Genomic DNA, 21,034 nt, shown 5'->3' on the forward strand with positions numbered 1-21,034 from the left:
GCACCTGGTATACAATGCCATGTAACACTTGCCCTCCTCTGTTTAGTATTGCAAAGACAGCAACCCTAAGGGGGTGAATAAACAAATTAGGTGTTACTCTCTGATGGGTATAGTGTTTGTGAATACTTTCCTTTGAGTATTTAACTGCAGTTTTGTTTGAGACTGTTTGAATATAAATGGTACCATCCTTTGTCAGCAACCTAATAAAACACAATTGTTTTAGGAAATGAAACAAACAAAATAAATTTTACTTGACAACGATCTTAAGCTTCGTGCACACCGAGCATTTAATGAGTGTTCAAGAACATGCACTAAGTGAGTTTCGCGTGTTCAGCAGATGAACATTTCTGTTTGGCTTTAAAAAAAGAAGAAGAAGAATGTACTGTACAAGTATAGTTCATGATGTTCACACTGGACAAGCGGGGAGGGGCTTCTTCTTCTTCTTTTTTTTTCTACTGTTTACCAGCACACGTCCGGCACCTACAGTTAGAAAAGGCTTGGTGCAAAATGTCAAAGTTGCTCAAATCTCGCAAACTTTTCTTTTTATTTTACTAATTCCGGGCAGGCATAAACCATAATTATTCATTTCTCCTCCATGATCAACGGTTGGCACTTGAGTTAAATGAATTAAGTGAATTAAAAGGGACGCCATCCATACATCACTACCAAATTGGAGTCCCTGATTTGTCAAAGTTCAGCCTGTGCAGTGACCACGTTTTTTCCGTATAGTCCAAAAACAGTCATGAAAACTTGCGCAGCAATGCATAAATGCAAAAGTTTTGAACGAGGAACGTGCATTTTCATTGGAAGTGGCCGCTTAAGCATGTGTTGCAGAAGGCATGTGAATGTAGCTTGAAGGTTTTGATGTGAGGGGGACAACAAGATAGCAAACAGATAATGCATGTGTCATGTAATAATGTGAACATATGTATATTTTAAGAAGTTAAAATAAAACTATATTTGGTGCAGAGTATGGTGCTATGTTTATAGCACCAAACTTTGCAGATATTGTACTTACTTTTTTTTGGTTGCATTGACCCACTTTCAAACTGCTAAGCAATGCTTGGCCCAAATGAAAAGAATGCATGAGAGGATGTTAGAGCACTTACATGATTTACATCTGTGTCAGGTATCTGTTTTGCTTGAAAGTTTTTTTTTTTTTTGCCTTTTTGTTTTTTAGGCCACAAAGCTTGAGGACCATGCATGACTCAAAATGCACTTCTTTGTGGCTTCCTGTTAAACAAACGCTCATCCTGTTCACAGTCACAGCCTCACTGCAACTATCGCATAACTGTTGTGTCCTTTAGCAAATCTTTCAGTTTAGTCTGATTGGCGTCATCCATTCAGAGGAGCTCAAATATGCCTGGAGCTGCTTTTGGGGTGTTTTTTCTTCAGTTTTTAGTTTCCGTCATCCAAGGTAATTCTGGATATCCACACTTACAGTAGCTCTTGTCAAATCTGTGGCTTGCGTTTTGGTAGTTAGTTGCTTTGGTTTCTAACTTTTTTTGCTTCATTTTTCTGGCAGGACTCCAGAATTATGTAATTCCTGGAGCAACAGTGGAAGCTGTCGTGGGCCAAAACATCAGCTTGCCCTGTATCTTGGAAGACGATCATGACCTCAAGATCACCATTATTGAATGGACAAAAAATGGAGCAACAAAGCTGGCGGTATACAGCGTGGTGCATGGACTGCACCTCCATTGGCCAAATGTAACTGTCCAGATTAAGCGAAGCAGCACAAGCAAAACATTGGGCACCTACCTATACCTTCAAAATGTAGAGAAATGGGATAGTGGAAACTATGCTTGCACAATTACAAGTTTTCCTTTTGGTTCTGATATAAGCGTAACACGTCTAATAGTCAAAGGTAAGATGAGCTTAAATACATTTATTCCTGCAAACCTCAACTCCAGTGAGGTTTTTATTTGGATAAAATTATAAAGTAAAGCTGCTGTGCTGTCATACAGTTTACATGTAATTCATTTTATCTCTTAAATATTACTCCTGCCTCAAAATGTTTTTCTTTCTACCAAAAAAACCCTCTTTCTTTGCTCAATGAACTTTTTTCATCTTGATGAAACCTGTAGTGCCTTACATTTATTTTTTTATGGCTATAACATTACTGTAAGGTTTTAATATATTCATCTTTTAAAAATGTTATTTTCTAACCAGATGAAATTCAACTCATTTGCAATGCTAATGCAACCGTTGAGGTTCTCTATGGAGGAAATGTAACCATTGGTTGCACAGCCTTTCCTTTTGCACATTAGAGATGGATGAAGGTAAAATAAACCAGAACAATAAACTGCCAGAAAAATACAAAAAATCTGCCATTTTGGGGGGAATTTGATTACATTTGGAGCATTTACATTCAAAATCATCTCAATAATATGTAAGAGATTTGTTTGCTATATGTTTTTTGCCTCAGGACAAGAATCTGGTATCAGACAGTGAATTTCTGGATCTCTGGTTGGTGACAGACGATCATGCAGGGATTTACTTCCTTACAGTTAGACAAAAGCCTGCATAAAGAATTTAGCATCACTGTGCAATCAGAAATAAGCTGTCTTCCTTTGGATGCTTTTTTGTTTTTTTCTTTAAACCCTCTTGACCCAATATGAACCTGAGTCGCCATTTAGCATTTTCTTCAGCTGTTTAGAGCTGGAGAAGTCTAATCATGCCAGAATGAGTTAATCAGAAACCTCAAACTTTTTTTTTCTGTTAAAATCTCACTGTTAAACTGGCAGGAAAACAATGAGGATTCCAAAGGATCTGAAGCATTGATGGTAGTAGAACACGCTCCCTCCTTTAGATAATTTTAGAACTGAACCTCTGTCTGATTGTAAAAACGAGAGCTGTGTGGGTTTAAAATCCAGCTTTTGTTTGTTTGGATTGATTCCAGTACAGTAAATGTTCTCACAAGGCCTTGAATGTCTGTCTTCTTGTACAGAGGCTTCATAGACTCGTACAAAATGGGGGTTTCGGGTGAAAAGGAAAACAGGTAGAATTCCTGTTCTTGTTTTGTTCATACTTTCAAGCCATAAACAGTCATCAAAGAACCAAATGATCTGGTGGAGTGAGAGCACAATCTATTGGTGAGACTAGAGAATTGCAACAAGTCGAGATGCCCACAAATAAACCAATAATATTAGACAATGTTTAATTCTAACTTACAAACGTTCTGTCTCAAGTATAACTTCACTGTTACTAGATTTGACTATAGTTTCTCTAGCTTGTTTTTGTCTGCTTGATATTCTTAACAGTTGTAGAGTACATGGATAAAGGCTTATTTGGTTCTGGTGCATCCAAATCAAACGCAGTGACTTATTGGTGCATTACTTAACTTTTCAACTTCATATTCCAGTCAAATATAAAGTTTATAAATGACTGACATTTTGACAAAATGCATGAAGAGCTGACACAAAGAAAGGAACACATACAGGAATTTTGTGCAAATAGATTTCGGACCAGAAGAAACAAAGAAAGATTCAGTTACTTTTTCCCACAACAAAATCATAAATTTGCCTCATAGTTCGTTGTGCCTTATATGTATGACATATGTTTAAAAATAGACCATTCATTAATGGTGCGCTTTACTGTCTTTTGTGACCTATAGTGTGAAAAATACAGAACCTAGTGGTGAATAATTAAATAAAAACAGTTGCAACAACCATACTGCCGTTTGTTTCACAGGCTGCATGTGTTTGAAAGTCAACAAAGATTGTTATATTTGTTTGACATTGTATTCTTTATTTTTTTCCTCTTCAGATGTGACAGTTGCGCCAGAGAACCTGACTGAAAGAATTCACAGCAGTCTTACACCACCATCAACTACAGAGCTTTTAGCACATGCCAACTGGACAGTCCATCCAAATTCCAGCGATGCTTCAGTCACCGATTCTTTGGCCACAAATATTTCAGAAACAACTGAAGAGAAGGCAACCCTCTCAAACAGTTTTACATCTGCAGCTACTCCTAACAACCACTTTACAACCAATCAGCCATTCAACTTTACTACAACAAACGCTGATACAACATTAATCCAATCTACACTCGACAGCAGCCTTACACCACCATCAACTACAGAGCTTTCACCACATGTCAACTGGACAGTTCATCCAAATTCCAGCGATGCTTCAGTCACTGATTCTTTGACCACAAATATTTCAGAAACAACTGAAGAGAAAGCAACTACTACGACAAACGCTGGTACAACATTAATCCAATCTACACTCAACAGCACCGGGAATCAGATGACAGAAGAACCCAATCCTCACAAACTGCACCTGACTACTATTTACTCATCAGTCACTGAAGAATCCAGCACCCTCAAGAGCAGTACAAAAAATTCTGAAGATGTTAATCTGAGCCCCACTCAAAAGGTGACTCCCCCTGATGGAAAAGGTAACTTTTGAAAAGCTTTGCATGTTTTTTGTGTTTAAAAATATGGTGTTTTTAGAGTTCAAAGCATCAATTTTGCAGATAGGAGTGGGTTTTCACATTTCCCATGTTTGAAGTTATCTTATGGGCAATAAATGTGTTTGTGGCTCCTGATGTAAAGCCACAGGGCCGTAAAATCGACAATAAACAGTTTTTTAAAAAATACCAGTGGAGTCGAATCCTCCAAAGGAAGAAACCCCAAGAGCTTCAGGTGAATGTTTAGTCACAGTTAATATCTGTATATTCCTTACATGTTGTATTTTGACAAATTCCAGCTTTTTGAGCCTTAAGCTACTTTCCAAGATGGAAAAGGTATCATGAGTGTCTATTGGTACACAACTGACTCGATTTCAGCAAAGGGTATATTTTTGTTTACTTAAATCACTTGTTTTGTTATGATTTTACTAAAGCAAGACAAGCAGTTTGAAATGTAGGCTATCTTGTTTTCTTAACTCCTAAGATAAAATGTCTTTACTAAAAAATGTCGCCTAGATACCACACGCAGTCATTTGGTGTTGATCGTCATTCCAGTGCTGACACTAGTTGGTGTCATTGGTTTCCTCTATTGGATACAAAAATCATATAAAAGGTAAAACCTCTACCTTCAGCATCTACTGAACTTTCATGCACTCAATGAATGTCTTGTATTTGTCGATGGTCTTGAAATGACCTATATCTATCATGTTTAACCCTGTAAAGCCCACTACATCAAAGAATTGACGGAATACGTAATTTTATGGATGTTTTTTTAGATTATTTTGATGAAATACATATTAAAAAATTTCTATATCATTATTACATCACATATAGATAGTATCAATAATGATATGTTGGGTGGTTTGGTGAGCTTTTGTTTAGAAGATTTTTCGATTACGATGTAAAAATGTTGTTATTAATGTTCAGAAAAAATCTATCTCATACACACACCGTCTCAAATTTAATCCACGCACTTTTAACATGATGAAGAAACAATTATGCATAATTTTGCATTTTTTCAGCAAGTAGTTTTACAGCAAGTAGTTATCTAAATATGTATAAAAATATAAAAGTAGATGAGTTATTCCCACCATAAAGTTTTGAAAATTAGCAAAACCTTTCCCTTCAAAAGCAGCCATTTTGAAATAAGCAGGAAAAGGCCTACTACTGCCTCTAGTGGACTGATATTGAACTACAAGGCAGAAAACATGGACCATCTTACATACAAGGGGTTTTTAGGGAAGGTTAAAAAACCCAAAAAGGCATAGGTCTACATGGCTTCAAGTCCCACTCCAATCATCTTTTGATATATCCTAAAAGCGTTCCCAGTGGTCTTTTATTATGATTATGTCGTTTTTAGCCTAAATTGAAAAATCCTATATCGTTTTCTTGGACATATTTTCTGCAGTGTTGAAGCAGTTCATTAGAAAATGAGTTTTGAGTCAGATGCCAGCTTGGACGAGGAAAACAAAGACGTACATGGATCTAGTCGTCTGCAAATGAATGCATCCGAATGGAGCAGAGCAGGGAGCTTGTAGCACCTACATCAGTAGCACCTACATCATCACTATATGCTTTTTCAAACACTATTTTTTGGGTCTCCTCTTGAGTCACAGCGATTTCAATAAAGAAATACACAGAATTTGTATCTTAATTTTCTTAATATATTTCCATCATAAGAAAAATGTGACAACATGTTAAAAAGACCAAAAACAGGGTTTTAAATGGAGTGGGTCTTTATTAGACTGGTTGACTTTCTGAGGTCTGTCAGTGTCAACAGTCAACCTTCTGTTCTCTTTCTCTGCAGAAAGATGAAGATGGAAGGGCCCCCTTTATTCAAACCCCCTCCACCTCCAGTCAAGTACACGGCTACAAGACAAGACGAAACATCAACCCAGTTTTTCCCCACGGCAAGATGCAACTCAATAGCAGATTACACAGATAACACATATGTTTAATGAAAAAAGGATCAGTCACAGACTTTGCGTCACGTGGGGGGAGGGGGGCTCACACGCGGTTTCCTGCTTGGGTTTTTTAGTGCTGGTAAAATGCATTGCTTTTTCTTGCAGGTTGTTTAAAAATGCATGTGCAGCAAGATAAATTTTGTGAAGTGTGAGTTTTATTTATGTAAACAAAGTCACTGGACAATATTGTGAACTTCTTTTTAAAATTCAGTCTGAAGAAAATAAGAAAAAAGTGTTTGCTGTTAGGTTTATGGTGGAGATTAAGATAAGAGATGGCTGACATATATGAATTACCTTGGTAGTTTTTTTCATGGAACCACATCTTTATATGGTTAAAAGATGTAAAATTACTGTTTTGTCTTGTTGTGTGTATTTTCTGTGTCTATTTGATCAAATAAAAATGTTTTTCAATGATTTAACTTTTTTTTATTTTTTCCTTGTCCTGTCCAACAGCTGGTCAGACAGATGACAGCTGAGGGCCTCTTGTGTTGGACATATTTTACTTTAACAATAGGGGTTATTAATCTTCATACAAACCAGAGGTATGTCTGAATAAACCCCTTTTGTAATTAAGGCCAAACTTTATTAATTTCAACCATGTTTGAAAATCTTGGGCGTTGGACCGGACGGAAAAGGAAAGAGGGGAAGAAAAGGGAGGGATGTTAGAGAGAGAGGGGGGGTAGGAGGGTGATAATAGGAGGGGAGGGGGGATAAGACCATGAAGCAACATAAAGCAACAAGTTTACTGGTTGTTAATCATTATGGTAAGGTTCAAATGTAGTACAAAAAGGGCGGGGCCTATCCACACACACACTCAAATGTTATAAACACACCTGCTAGCTGCAAAAATGTCCACCTGTCGACATGTACACAAAACAGATAGTGTTCATACGCATACTTATGCCTTAAAACCAACTAGTGTGAAATATTTCAGTCATTCAATCATGCAAACTGTTAGTGCAAAGGTGAGCTAACACCTGTGCTCAGGTGAGTGTTGATGTTCTTTTAAAATGGATGGTGGAACGTGAAAAGAAGAAGGGAGAGTGCCCAGCCATCCCAACCCCAAGACCCCCGCCGCCGCAGCAGCGGCAGCCGGAATCCCCCCAACGCCACACGGGAACAGGCAGGGAACAACCGCCCCCCGGGTCCCGTCCCGTCCCAGAACCAGAGAGCAGGGAGGCACGGAGGGAAAGAGAGCGCCCCCCCAGCCCAACCAGGAGAGCAGCCCCCCGCCGCGCCGGGAGAGCCCAACGCAGGGCCCCACCGGAGAAGGACGCCCACAGCCCCAGACGAGCACCCCATCACCACCCAGGAGTACTGGGCATCCCCCCGCCCCAACCCCAGGTACGAGCCAAGACCCCCCAAGGGAGACCCGCTCCGCACTCCAGGCAGCCACCCACCCGGCCCACGGTTGGTCCAGGGAGGAGCAAAGCAGGGGCCCGCCGCCCCCGCCCAAGAGGGGGGAACCCCGGGGAAAAAAGGGGGCCCACAAGGGGTGTTGTAAATATGGCCCGACCAGGCTCGGCCACAGTTGGAAATTTGGCGGGGCCCAGCGCTCAGGGGCAAGGACCAGGACCCACCCCCCAGGGACACGAACACCCCCGGCTCAGGTGTAATGTAAACCCCCCCCACCGCGCGGAGAGAGAACCGCCGGGCCCAGGAAGCTGGCACCCAGGGGACACAGCCGCCGTTGCCAAGGGGCCCGCACCCCCCACCAGGGGAGGGGTAGGGGACAGATGGACCCAGGTCCCACCTTCCTTGCAAAATGTGTGTGCGTGTATGTGTGTTTGAGAGGGTGTGTGTGTGCATGTGTGTGTGTTTATGTTGGAATGTATATATTGAGGGGGGACGGGTGTGTGTACCAGTTAAAATTGGCGGGTAGTGCACTAAGGGGACATCTCCTGATTACTCACAGTGATGTCCCTCACCCTCCCCACCAAGGGGCCCTGAATGTCTAAGGTGCGGTTAAAATTGGCGGGTACCATAGGCAACCATAGGAGGGGGGCCACTGCCAAGTACCCCCCCCCCCCCCCCCAAGGCGCATCACAGGCTAAACCCCCCACCCCCTCACCCTAATATGAGGTTATATGAGGAAGGGGGTGAGTTGGGGACAGCTGGTAGACTGTCCCCCGGTGGTCAAACAGCTGTTCCCCCCCCCCCCCCCCACACCCCCAGCAAAGGGGCTAGGCCAACCCAGCCCCACCAGTGACGTGCGGTGAGGTTAATGGCTGGTGAGGCACTGACGTCATCAGTCAGATTTACAAACACATGAACCATACTGAGTAACTTATTCACCATTTAATTGACAACAGTTAACGTGTTGTTTAAAATATCATTTCAGCGTGTTTTTTTTATTTTATTTTTTTATTTTATTTTTTCATATTCAAACTGCAGCATAGAAAAAAGCACAAACGTTATTATCATCTTACCTTTACGTGTAAATAAAGTCCATACGCCGCTCCTTCTGAAGAAAATGACTTGCCGCTTGCTATCACTTATACTATTGTTTTGTAGCGTCATAATCTCAGGGCTCACCGGCGCCCACCAACATGAGGCACGAAAATGTCTGGCCTCACCCTTTTTTGCCGGCGTTTAGCGCTCAGCACAAGAAACACGTCCCTCACATACAGTTATTTATAAAAACGAACACTGTACATCATATACATATGCTAAATTATGTAAACTCAGCTCATATAGTACAAGTGATTGAACCGACATACAGAGAGACAGCAGTACCGTCTGACTGCATAGGTATTGCGCAATCCAAGGTGAGGCTCAGCGGGCTGGTGCCTCATCGAACGTCACTTCTTAGTATCTGAACGGCAAATGCGGAAATTCAGCGATTTTGAAAAGAAAAAACACCCAAAAATGGTACATTTAATTGGAAAATGACTGCAAAGCACAAATTACTGATTAAATATAATAATTGAATTAATTTTTTCTCTTTTCTTCCCATAATGACAGGTGAGGCACAGCCTCATCTGCCTCTCCTGACTGCACGTCACTGGGCCCCACCCCCAGAGGCGCCGACACCCCAGGCCCGGCACCACCCACCCCACACAGAGAGAGAGGAGCCAGAAAGCGTCGCCCCCCCGGAGCAAGCCCAGGCCCCCACCCCCAAACGCCGGCCCTAGAAGAGCTCTGGTCAGGCCTCGACGGGACCGAGGCAGCCAACCGGCCGGGGCAACCGCCGATTGCCTCAGCGGAGACCCCAACCCGTCAACCCCCCCCGCCCCGTACCAATAGTTGCCCCCCCCTCCCCACCAGAACGCCCCCCCACAGGACAGGGCCGACAAGCCCCCCACCCCACCCCACCCCAGACCCCGCAGCCGAAGCGGATGACACCCAGAGCGACCGGGGGCCCCGAGAGGGTTGTCCCGTCCCGTCCCAGAGCCAGGGAAGGGCCGATCCCAGCCTCAGGTGCAGATGGGCAGCCCATCCAGCGCCGCCGCCCCCCCCCCCCCCCCCCCCGAGCAGGGCCCCCCGCCAATCCCCCCCAGCACAGGCAAAGGAACCACCCCTCCAAGCTAAGCCAGACCACCCCCCCACCCCCCCACCACGCACCCCCACACCCAAGCCCAGAGGACCACGCAGCGCCCCAGCCCGCCCCACCCAGGCACCGGACCCGACCCCCCGACCAACGGAGCCCCCACCACCCCCCGCCAGGCACCGGAGGCTCCGACCCCCACCAAGAACCACGGCAGAAGGGCAAGGAGCAGCGACAATTTATTAAAATAGTTTTTTTAGCAATACAAAGAGTTATGAAAATGATAGAGCCTAATCCTCCTTCTACATCGATGGCACTCATGTCACCAAGCACACAAAGTGACGGTGAAGCCGTGATTGAAGCTTTAAGCCAGACTGATAGATCGGCACATACCTGCTGCCAGAGAACCTGGACAGGCATGCAGAACCATAGTGCATGCATGTAACTGTCGGGTAGATTACTGTCACAGTGCTGACAAATGTCTGAGTTGCTGAGACCCATCTTGAACATCCTCTGTCCAGTGTAGTAAATTCTGTGAAGAGTTTTGAAATGGATTAGCTGCAGATTTGGACTTTTTGTCAGTTTAAAGGTGTTTAGACAAAGTTCTGACCAAAAACTTTCATCTGTGCTGATGCTCAAATCCGCATCCCATTTTGTTGTTGGAAGTGAAATATTATTATCTAAATTACATAAAAGTTTGTATATTTTGGAGAGAGTTTTATTCATTGAGAAATTAATCAGAGTGGTAACTACATCTGGTGGTTTTAAATCGTTGTCTCTGTATTTAAACTTTTTAGTAATAATTGATTGAAGTTGCTGATATTCCAAGAAGTTATTTATTCCATGTTTGTCTTGAAGTTCCTGGGGAGTTATGAATCTTCTATCAATAATTATGTGCTCTAGTTGTTTTATGCCCCCTGCTTGCCAAGCTGGGAAGTGAATCATTTTTTTTTTTATATAAGGATGTCTGGGTTGTTCCAGATGGGTGTCATTTTGCATGGTTTAATTGATGATTTTGATATTTTGAGAAATTCCCACCAGGCTGTTAAAGTGGCATTTATATTAATACTTTTGAAACAATCCTGTTTTTTAACTGTTTGGCTAATAAATGGAAGATCTGACAGGTTGATCTTTCCACATAACGCCTGTTCCAGGTCTAACCATGAGTTGGTTTCTGTATTATTTTTTAACCATTTTAAGATGTATTGTAGTCCATTTGCAAGAAAGTAATTGTGGAAGTTAGGTCATTCTAATCCTCCACAGCTTTTTGCAGATTTTAAAGTTTTTAGACTGATTCTTGCAGGTTTATTGTTTCATAAAAAGCTTGATATGGATGAGTCTAATGTTTTGAACCATTTTAATGGCGGTTGTGTGGGAATCATTGAGAATAGATAATTAACTTTGGGTAAGATTTTCATTTTTACCGTGGCTACCTTGCCCATAAGGGACAGAGGCAGGTTGGTCCAGCGTGTTAGATCGTCCTGTATGTTTTCCAGTAATGGGGTGTAGTTTAGCTGCACCAGTTCTGATAGTTTGGGGGAAAAATTGATACCTAGATATTTGATATTTCCTGATTTAACTGGTATTGTGAGTCTTTGCTCTGCATTACTGTTCAGTGATTTATTGATCTCAATGATTTAACTTTAACCTTGATGGCAAATGAGTTGAAAAAAATTGTAAATTATCATTATATTAAATAAAGCAGACATTTTTTGTGTATATTAAAAACATGTGTACACCCATTCTACCTCTGTTATGGGGAGGCTGGACCCACTATTAGGATGAGGTGGGGTTCACTCTTGGCAAATTGCTGTTGCAGAGCAGGGCAACATAAAGACATACAACCCAAGGCCTGATGGCATCATTTTCCTCACAAACATGAAAAATTAACTTAAGAAACAAAAATAAAATAAAAAACCCTAATACACACATACAAAAACAAAATCTTGCTCACCTTTTAGTACCATACTGTATATCCCTTTTGTGGTTGCCACATTTATTCAACTTTCACTGATTCGCATCGGTGGTTTAGCAGAGACTTTAAAGCCGGATGCCTGTATTTTATCCGGGCTGAGGACTGGCCCGGGGAGACCCACACTTGGGCCCCTTTTGTGGCTACATAGTTAGGCAGTAGCGTGAACGGTCTTGCCCAAGGATGCAGCTTTAACAAGGCAAAAACCAATGTTCTGCTTGTGTTGGTCTCAAGCCTGGTAAGTGTGTCGGGAAGGGCTTTCAACATAAAGCTTAAAAGATATGTAGCTCAAAGGAGAAGACAGAAATATGGATATATAAACTGACATGACGACAGGTTTTCGAAACATTTCAGGGACTTGAAAGGAAATAACACTTTCAGCATACCTCGACTTGCCCCCCCCCCAGTATTTTACCTGCACCCCATTGTGGGGCTGGCTAAATCCAGGCCTGGTACTACCACACACTCAAGGGGCATCTTGTAAATACCAATTAATCAGTTAATCAACTAATCATATTTTTGGACTGTAAGAAGAAGCCGGGGTGCCCTGAAAAAACAAACGCATGCACGAGGAGAGCATGCAGACTTGACACAGAAAGAACCCAGGATTTGAACTAGGGTCTTTTCACAGTGAGGTGAGAATGCTAACCACTTCATCACCATGCAGTCTATATATACACACACACCTACAATCAGCTCAACAGAGGATTTGTTTTGTCATTGGCTCACTTAAACTGGCTAAAGCTAAAAATTAAAGGACCCTCTTGTCCACCACAACCACAAAGTGACACTTGTATTGACAGTTTGGGGCTAACACCACAGACCACACAACATCAAACACAGGTATCAAATTTTCTTTATTGTAATTTTTTAACATTTTAACTTTTATTTCTTCTAATCCGGCATGCTTGGAATTCATGTGTCCATTTGAAGTTGAATTTTAATCACTTTAAAAACTAGACAGTGGATCGTAAGGTCTCGAACAAACGTTTGTTCTCTTATAATGACACGTTTGCCAAAACTAGTCGTGTATCGTGCTAAAACACATTTCACAACTGCAGTCTGTCTTCTGATTTTCCAACCACACTATCGAAACCACATGTGCTTGCAAGATATGAATTCTTGATAAACTCATGTCAGAAGACGTGTGCAAACATGCATTGTGATGTGAAAAGCTCTATTGTTCTAAAGTCTAACCAAGTGTGTGTGAAAAAATTTTGACAAATGCACATAGCATGAAGTTTTTGTGATGCATTTTAAAATTTAGGGATGTAACTTGGCTTTGATACTCCTGTTCCAAACTGTATCTGAACTATTTTAAAGAACAAACCCACTCAGGTTACCAGAAGTGAAAATAAAAGACTTGCAATCATTTTATTTGGCAACATTTTTCCTCTGGCAAAATCTTTTCACAAATTGTTGATCTTGAATGAAAGTTTGAGAGACGTCTTTTATAAAATTTGCACTTACCCTAATTGTTTCTAAAAGAGCATAGGTCATCAGTGTGTACCATTTCAAATCAGTAATTTGTCTACAGACCAGTGATTGGCATTCAACCCCAACCCGTTAAAAGGCCTATATGATGCTGAATCAACGTTTCTGAACTTTGAAGTGAACTACAATGTTAATTTTTCACAAAAAAACACCCCAAAGCAGTATTTTTGATCCATTCAAGCAATTCTGAGCACTCCTCTAAAACCCACCAGCCTGTCCTAAATCCACAAGAACTAGCAGGTTCTCACATTGTGACATCACAAAGTGAGAAACAGCCCCTCCTAGTAAGAGTCTGAGCTGCCATCACTGCCCCCAGGTGAACACACTTTCACTGCAGAACTAGCGGTGATCGGCAAAAAGACGGCACAATATGCACAACCATCTTTGTAAAAGTTCGGACGTTGATTGTTTTCGTGGGCAAAACGCAGACACGCTGCAGAGTCCGGGTTTAGGTTGACGTCACGAAATAAGCGGCACCCACAAAGGGCGAAAGGCGCTGCCTCAGAGATGGTAGGAAAATGAGTTGTAAAACTAATTCATATTTCCCTGAAAATCCATTCTTTTGTGTGCCAAAGGTAATAAATTATTACATATATAGATATAGTTTAATGTGAAAGGCTTAAGAATGGCATGATATAGGCCCTTTAAACTGTCATGGTGAAAAGCCTAATGTTATTTTCCCACAAAGAAGGATTTCAAAGTGCTTCAAAAAAGCTTCAGCAGCATGAAAAATTACATTTAAACACAATTTATAAGAACAAAAACAAATTAATGCATTAAAATCAATGACAATTCCAACAACAACAAAAATATTGTAGGGAAAAAAAGGAAAACAGAAAGAGTAGATTGTGCAGCACTCAAACAAGAACATAAAACATGAGCAAAAGTGTTAATATAACAAAATAAGAAGCATTTTTACTCTGTTTTTGTCTGATTTAAAATTCTTCTAGTTGTCTCCTTCTTGCAGATTGTAATACACTCTTTGGTTTATGGACCATGCAGAGATCTGACAAGTTTTAAATTATTAAATCCCCACCTTTATAAATTTAATCCACAGTAGCACTATCAAGTTTTTCATATTAAGTTTTTTTTTGTTTTTGTTTTTTTACAGGCAACCACCTGAATATTCCTTCAATTCCTATTTTTTCTTCTTTTTTTTCTTTTTACAAATATTTGTGTTTAAAAAATCAGACCTCATCTTTTAGTTTTTTTCCTGTTGAATGAAATCAAACTTTATTCATAAAACACTTTTCATACCTTAGTAGCACAAAGTGCTTTACAGAAAAAATAAGAATATAACTTAAAAACCAAAACAAAGGCCATTAGATTAAGAAAAAATATTTAAAAAATAAGACTCTTTCTAGTTCTGTGTTTAATTGTGAAGTGCTTTGTTATTTCTATTAGTGCGACATTTCTATTCATAAGTAAACTACAAATAAAAAAAATTGACAAGTTTTATAAAAGACTGGGCTTATAAACAGGTAAATACAAAATACATATTTTGTAAAAATACAAAAAAACAGATTGTTTGAACGCATTGATTTTTAAGTTCACTTTTTAAACATAGAGGGATCTATTGTGTTGTATCCCACAGAGCTAAAAACACAGCCTGCCTCAGAATGAGGTTACGATGCTTCCTGTTTGTAACTGAAGAGCAGTAAGTTTGAAAGCAAGATGTACCGAAGGGAGGGTAAAAATAGACTACTGTAGCACGCCCCGCTGATGAAAACGCAGTCCTGTCCTGGTGGAGAACCATTCGATCATACTTTGTGCAGTCCGAGACAACTTTAATATGACGGGTAAGAAAAGATTTGACTTTTTTTTGCATTCTTTTTATGGAATATAACAGGGGGAAAAAACATAATCCATTTAAAAATAGATTGATAAAAAGTAAATTGAAAAGTGAAGGCTGTAGTTTTTCTGATTTCTCCTTGACTTTTGTTTAGGTTTTTACTGATGTGACGGCAAAGAGTTAAACAAACTGTAGCCATGTAAAAGGAAAATAAATTTGCCATTACATTGTACAAAGTATGTAAAGAACACCACAGTAGTCTGGTTTTCCCTGTAAAGAGTCACAGTAAAACAGTGTTAGTAGGCGAAAATGTTTTTTTTGTACACCAAAACATGTCAGTGTTATTAACGTCAGACCAGTAAAAGTCTACATTTCCACCTGGTTTGACAAATTTGGAGGCTATAATTTGTATTTTGTTTTGTTTTTTATATTTAAAGAAGGAGACACTTTTGTTATACCCCTTGCGTTCCTGTCTCTGGCCTTGTTCATCTCGTTGAGTCTTCACATAATATTTTGCTTCAGAAGAAGAGCTGCTATGTGCACAGGTAAACCAAAGTATTACTTAGTATTTTGCTTCACCTCATTTTTCAATACGACACTCTTTTAAGACATGCTTCTTTCTTACAGGTCTAGATGGATGCTGCTTTGGCCACATTTCTGAAAGAGAAACGTACGCCTCCATTTTTACTTTTCAAATTTAACTTTAATATGTGCCTAATCATGTAGAGATCAATCAAATATGTCATGATTTATACAGCAAAAAGCTGTTTTGGCTTTAATTTCAACCACAAAACCATGCAATGTGGCAATAAATCAATAAATTCAAAATGTATTGAAAAAAATGTGTCTGTCTTGCTTCAGCCAGTCGCAGATTGAGAGGCAAAATTTTCGTAATCTCAGTCATCGAGAGCCGCAAGAAAATCCCCGCAATCATCATGAACAACAGGAAAATCCAATCTATGGCAACATCCACACTGACAGAAACGGTGAGCCAAGGCTTCGACTGTTTAACATCTATTTGAAAAAAAAAATGTGTTTATTTGATTGTGTGTATCACCTCCAAAAATTTGTTTTCTGGTGGAATTTTTGAATTTTTGGTCAACAAAATATGCAATGTCAACATTTAGATGTTAAGCCAAAGACTAGATTTGGGTGGTATCTATGCAAAATAAAAGATTTTGATGGATAAATTATTGTAGAATAGAATATAAGTAGATTTAATTTTAATTTGTAATGGTTTTTATTCTATCAACCTAAATTGGATTACTTGTGAACAAATTCAAGGAAAATCTATATTTTAACAGAAGCTGCCGAGGATTGCTATGAGAGGATGACCATGAAACGCAATAGAGATCACAAGAAGGTAAAAAAAAACTTTAAAAACGTCATAATTTATTAAATAACTATGATTTATCTACAATTTAATGTTGTTGGTTGCCATAATTTGAAGATTTTCATCTTTTCTTACTCCTGAGTTTGAAAAGATTAAAATTTTTCTTGAATGTTTAAAATGAGGGTTGAAGAAAAATCGGACAAATTGACATCATTGACATTTGGTTTAAATTTCCTAAAGGCTGTGTCATAGTGCGCAAAACATACATTTTGCGCACTATTTCACGTCGTGTCTTTCATGATACATGCGTGATATACGTAAGTGTTTCTTACGTTCATAATTCGTCGTTGTGGGCAGAGGGTTTTGCATGATGGTTCTTTGCGTAAATTATGTTTTGAGCCGTTAAAAACTTTTGATCTGTTGAGAATTTTACAGTTTATGTAATTGTGCTTGATTTTTGCAAGATTCATACACAAAATTGTGGCTTTCCACGACCGTTCCACATATGTGTAACGTACTTTTCACGCATCTATCACAGATGTATAACTTTTACATTGCGTATATGGCGCACATATCTATAATTAATATAATTTTTGTTCATGCAATATGCATAAAATGTACATAGTGGCTGTGTGACATGGCCTTAACCATGGGTTTGAGTGAGGTGCTGACATCTTTCTTTGACTCTTACAAGTAGACCAACATTAAGGAAGGTCTAAGGGCAGGGATGCCCAGTTTTGTTTAGTATGTTTAATTTAATTTAGCAATCAGCTATTGAATTCTTACTTCATGTTCTTTATGATTCATGTTTATTACACAATTACCGGAATAAAGCCCATTGAGATGACTATTGTTGTAAATATTGGGCTGTATAAATACAACAGTATTGAATTGAATCAAGCTGTAGTTTGAATTGATTCAGCAGTATTTTTGTGATGCTTTGGTGCTTTCAAAATTCAAATTACAAAAGAAAGCTAATTAATTATAAGAGGGATATAAGGTTAGGGATATAAGGGTAATGCCAAGTTGTGCATGTATTGAGAAGAGTGTGCACATATTTCATCAGAAAAATGGGCTCCTAACCCCAAATGTTTAGTTTTTGTGGACAATTTACATTTATTTTAGTTCATTGCAGCAGAGAGGAGATTCAAAGTACATTTGTAGCATTTTTATTAAAGCTATTGAACATTACTTTCTCATGTGTCGTCAATGAAATTGCAATTCACTAGACACAAGACAATTATAATCCAAAAACCAAACTAGTCAAGCTTTATTTACAATATGCTCAAGAAACGACAAATAAGACAATTAATAATGAAAAAGTACTTTATTGGGCTGGTTTTTATAGTACTTCTCTCTTTTTTTTTTGCTATTGCTTCACATAGCCTTTGGAGGGTGACCTGAATTATGCCTCACTGGATTTGAAGGTTGCAATGAAACGCAAGAAAAAGCACAGTCACTTGCAAGGCCAGACACAGGGACACAACACGCTCCTGGATCACCTGCCCGAACGCCTCACACCTCCACCGAATGCTTTCCTGGAGGTCGACACAGATGTGGATGCGCATCTTCCTTCAAGAGAGACCTGCACAATGGTTTCGCACAGCAGCATCTACCTGAACAGTCAACAGATAGCCCAGGAAGCAGAGGAGATGGAAAGGGAGTGGAGCGCAAACACAAAGATGGAGAATAGTTCTCGGGACGCAAACCAATGGGGAGAGGACGGTCGAAGTAAAGAATGGAAAATAGATCAAGACAGTGGGGAAGGAATAGATAGTAAAAACTATAGTAGCAATGGTAATGTCTGTTCGCTTCTCTTAGAGGATGACACTTAAAGGAGCACTTTTGTGTCACACAAACATTTTAATAGAAAACTGCTTCTTTCAAACTATCACAATCTTATGTGAAAAATCAGTTGGATAATGACTGAATTTTGCAAAGTTGAGCAACTTCCTTCCAACTTAGAAAGGAAAATGTATATTCCCTGTGAAGAAGTAGTAAAATACCTAAGGGGGAAAAAAATAAAAGAAAACCTGTTGGTGACATTTAGAGGTCAAGAACCGTGTGGAAATTTACAGTTTATTGTGAAACACAGAGAAAAACGTCAGATCATTACAGGAAATGGAAGAACCTTTCCTGTTTTGATGTCTCATCCATCACCAAAAAAGTTTAACAAAAACTTTCCCCAGAGTAGGCGACATTTCTTTGACAACACTGTTTCCTACAACGGAGTATTAGGGCCACCATAAAATTAAAAAAAAATACATATATAAAAAAATTAAGTTGTAAAAGTTATGAGGAAAAAAGTCATGCTTTTACAGGGAAAAAGCCATGTTTTTTTCAAAAATAAAGTTGGATGAGTGGTAGCCACATTAGTTAGGGACTAAATCCATCGATGCAAGCATTTCTGGTGATGCCTTAAGGCTTTGGTTTATTATAAGTCCCATAATCTATTTGAACCTCTGCAACTATACTGCCAACAATGGAAACAGCTCACCCACTGGAAATTCACTCCTTGTGGGTCACGAATCGTCTTCTGAAGAGGCCCAGTTTCCTGCTAATTCTTTTCAGTATCCCTATGATTATAATGAAACAATGTAAACTCACTAAAAGACTCACTAAAAGTGTTTCCTTATTTGTGAAACCAAAGCTGAAGTAACTGTTACAATTAGTCTGTGTGTCTCTAATACTTAAACACAATATTAGTTTTTGTTGTTGTTGTTGTGTTTCTTAGTAAACAAACTTTTGCCTCATTAATTCATGAATTTAATCTTGTACATTCTCAACTTAGAAGTCATGAAAATTATAATTGTTAACAAGGTTATTTTTCTTGCAGGACAGAAAATATGACTTTTTTTTTTTTACCAAGGGTCTTTTCATTTTCTTAAGATTCAGTTTTTGCAGAGTTTTTGGAATATGATTTCTGCTTTCCTGCATTCATTAGGGGAAAAAAATCCTGTTTTTCTTTGGACTGCTGTTGATATTAGGGTCAAATTTTGAATTTTGTTGTTTCTTTTGATCAGATCCTTTTAGCAAATCTTTTAGGTCCCAATAACACCAAAAACGTGAGCTAAAAACCCTGAGCTTTCCTATTACAGTGTAGTGTAGGTAAATAAGTTATTCTTGTGACACTTTGGTGTCTGGAAAGGCTCTTTTTTTAGCTCAGAAAGTATTAAAAGATACTAAGCTAAAGAAGTCGGAGCTCAAACTTCAGAACTGTCTTATATTATTTAGTAACGAAAGAGGCTGCTTTTTGGGAGTGTTATCTTTCAAATTGACAAATGAAGATGATCTTCTTCTACCTTACAGCAATATTTCTGTCATGAAATGGGTCTACGAGCAAAAAAAATTACTCAACCAGAGTTCATTTAGATTCCTACTGAGAATCTTACAATCACATTTCCACATATTATGTTAGAGTTTGTCCTTGTTGTGAATTTATTGAGTTTTATCAACTTATTTTGCAAGGTGAATGTTTATGACTCCTGTGATCACATAAGGAAAGAGCAAAATAGAAAAGCAGGCCCCTTAGAGTCAAAAATTCTTACCACATTGGAAGATTTTCATTAAACAAGCAAAAAACAACAACACCAATGGGGTTAGAGAAATGGTCTTACTGAGAATTCTTATTTTCAGATAAACATTCTAGTCATTCTTGTCACTGAGATGTTTTCTCAAACTGTTTTGTTAATGAAAAACTTTCTTGATAAGATTTTTTTCTTGCAAGACAGATAATCAGACATTTTTTTCTTGAAACAAGAGCTCTTTACTTTCTTAAGATTCAGTTTTTGCAGTCCAGATATTCTTGTTGCCTACAGGCAGATTTGTGAGTTGCAGAGTTTCCACATCAGGACCACATCAAGATTGAAGTGGTCGGAGGTCTCATGAGAACCCTGCAAATATCAACATATTTCATCTTGGTTTTTTCATTATTTTCCTTTCTAACCACAGACAGTGCATTCTTTGACATCAAAGAGATAGAAATGAAGAGAACCACGAAGAACACTGTCCTCCGACTGGACTTAAAACAAGTGAAATTCAATCCTTGGTGTGTGTTTCCATCTTTGAAATGCCTCTGAATATATTATTGTTTCATTTGTGACACCTAACAGATTACATGTGAGTAGCCAATACTTAGTCTCGTCTTTATTTGTCTTTTCTGTGTATTCAGAAGTGGATGAGATTACTTACTACTTTCCTTGTTTGGGATTGAACACCATGCACTAAAGAGAATAATACAGAGTCACTGACAAGGAATTTATCATGAACCATCTCCAGCTTTTCCCCTGATTTAAGTCCTTCTATCTTTTTCACTCATTTCAAACAAAACATTTGAGTTCCCAATAACTCTAAAATTAAAAGTTCAATAGTTTCAATTTTAGGATTACCTTTTTAGAATTTTGAATATAAAAATGATCACAATTAGACTTTTGCTTTAATACTGTCCATAAATCCTTTTATAACATTTTCATGGAACTGTCTTTTACTCCAACTTGTCATTTAGAAAAATGAGCGAGTATAGTATAACCTTGATTATCCTACTATTGCATGGCGTTCTGTGTCTGCTTGTCACAGA

General features: G+C 39.0%; 2 protein-coding genes across 2 annotated transcripts; both read left to right on the top strand.

Annotated features, from left to right (window-relative positions):
- Positions 1-726: 726 nt before the first annotated feature.
- On the top strand, positions 727-6,794 carry si:ch1073-15f19.2 (uncharacterized). The gene is made up of 5 exons (XM_023962748.2): positions 727-1,417; positions 1,526-1,867; positions 3,769-4,404; positions 4,933-5,029; positions 6,224-6,794. Exons 1-5 carry the CDS (start codon positions 1,360-1,362, stop codon positions 6,372-6,374), a joined length of 1,284 nt encoding a protein of 427 aa, XP_023818516.1. The 5' UTR covers positions 727-1,359; the 3' UTR covers positions 6,375-6,794.
- Positions 6,795-15,023: 8,229 nt separating this feature from the next.
- On the top strand, positions 15,024-20,591 carry LOC105355597 (uncharacterized). The gene is made up of 6 exons (XM_011483338.4): positions 15,024-15,132; positions 15,563-15,670; positions 15,753-15,795; positions 15,987-16,111; positions 16,430-16,488; positions 17,844-20,591. Exons 1-6 carry the CDS (start codon positions 15,126-15,128, stop codon positions 18,291-18,293), a joined length of 792 nt encoding a protein of 263 aa, XP_011481640.2. The 5' UTR covers positions 15,024-15,125; the 3' UTR covers positions 18,294-20,591.
- Positions 20,592-21,034: the final 443 nt, after the last annotated feature.

The sequence above is a fragment of the Oryzias latipes genome, chromosome 14 (genome assembly GCF_053564925.1).
Source record: "Oryzias latipes strain Hd-rR chromosome 14, Olatipes_Hd-rR_3.1".
Lineage (NCBI taxonomy): Eukaryota > Metazoa > Chordata > Actinopteri > Beloniformes > Adrianichthyidae > Oryzias > Oryzias latipes.

Bases quoted from the DNA above. Each gene is read 5' to 3' on its own strand.
- si:ch1073-15f19.2 (XM_023962748.2), top strand. From the start codon at position 1,360: ATGCCTGGAGCTGCTTTTGGGGTGTTTTTTCTTCAGTTTTTAGTTTCC. The intron at 4,405-4,932 runs GTAACTTTTGAA...AATGTCGCCTAG, and splicing joins GACTCCCCCTGATGGAAAAG to ATACCACACGCAGTCATTTG. The intron at 5,030-6,223 runs GTAAAACCTCTA...CTTTCTCTGCAG, and splicing joins ATACAAAAATCATATAAAAG to AAAGATGAAGATGGAAGGGC.
- LOC105355597 (XM_011483338.4), top strand. The intron at 15,671-15,752 runs GTAAACCAAAGT...TCTTTCTTACAG, and splicing joins AAGAGCTGCTATGTGCACAG to GTCTAGATGGATGCTGCTTT. The intron at 15,796-15,986 runs GTACGCCTCCAT...GTCTTGCTTCAG, and splicing joins CACATTTCTGAAAGAGAAAC to CCAGTCGCAGATTGAGAGGC.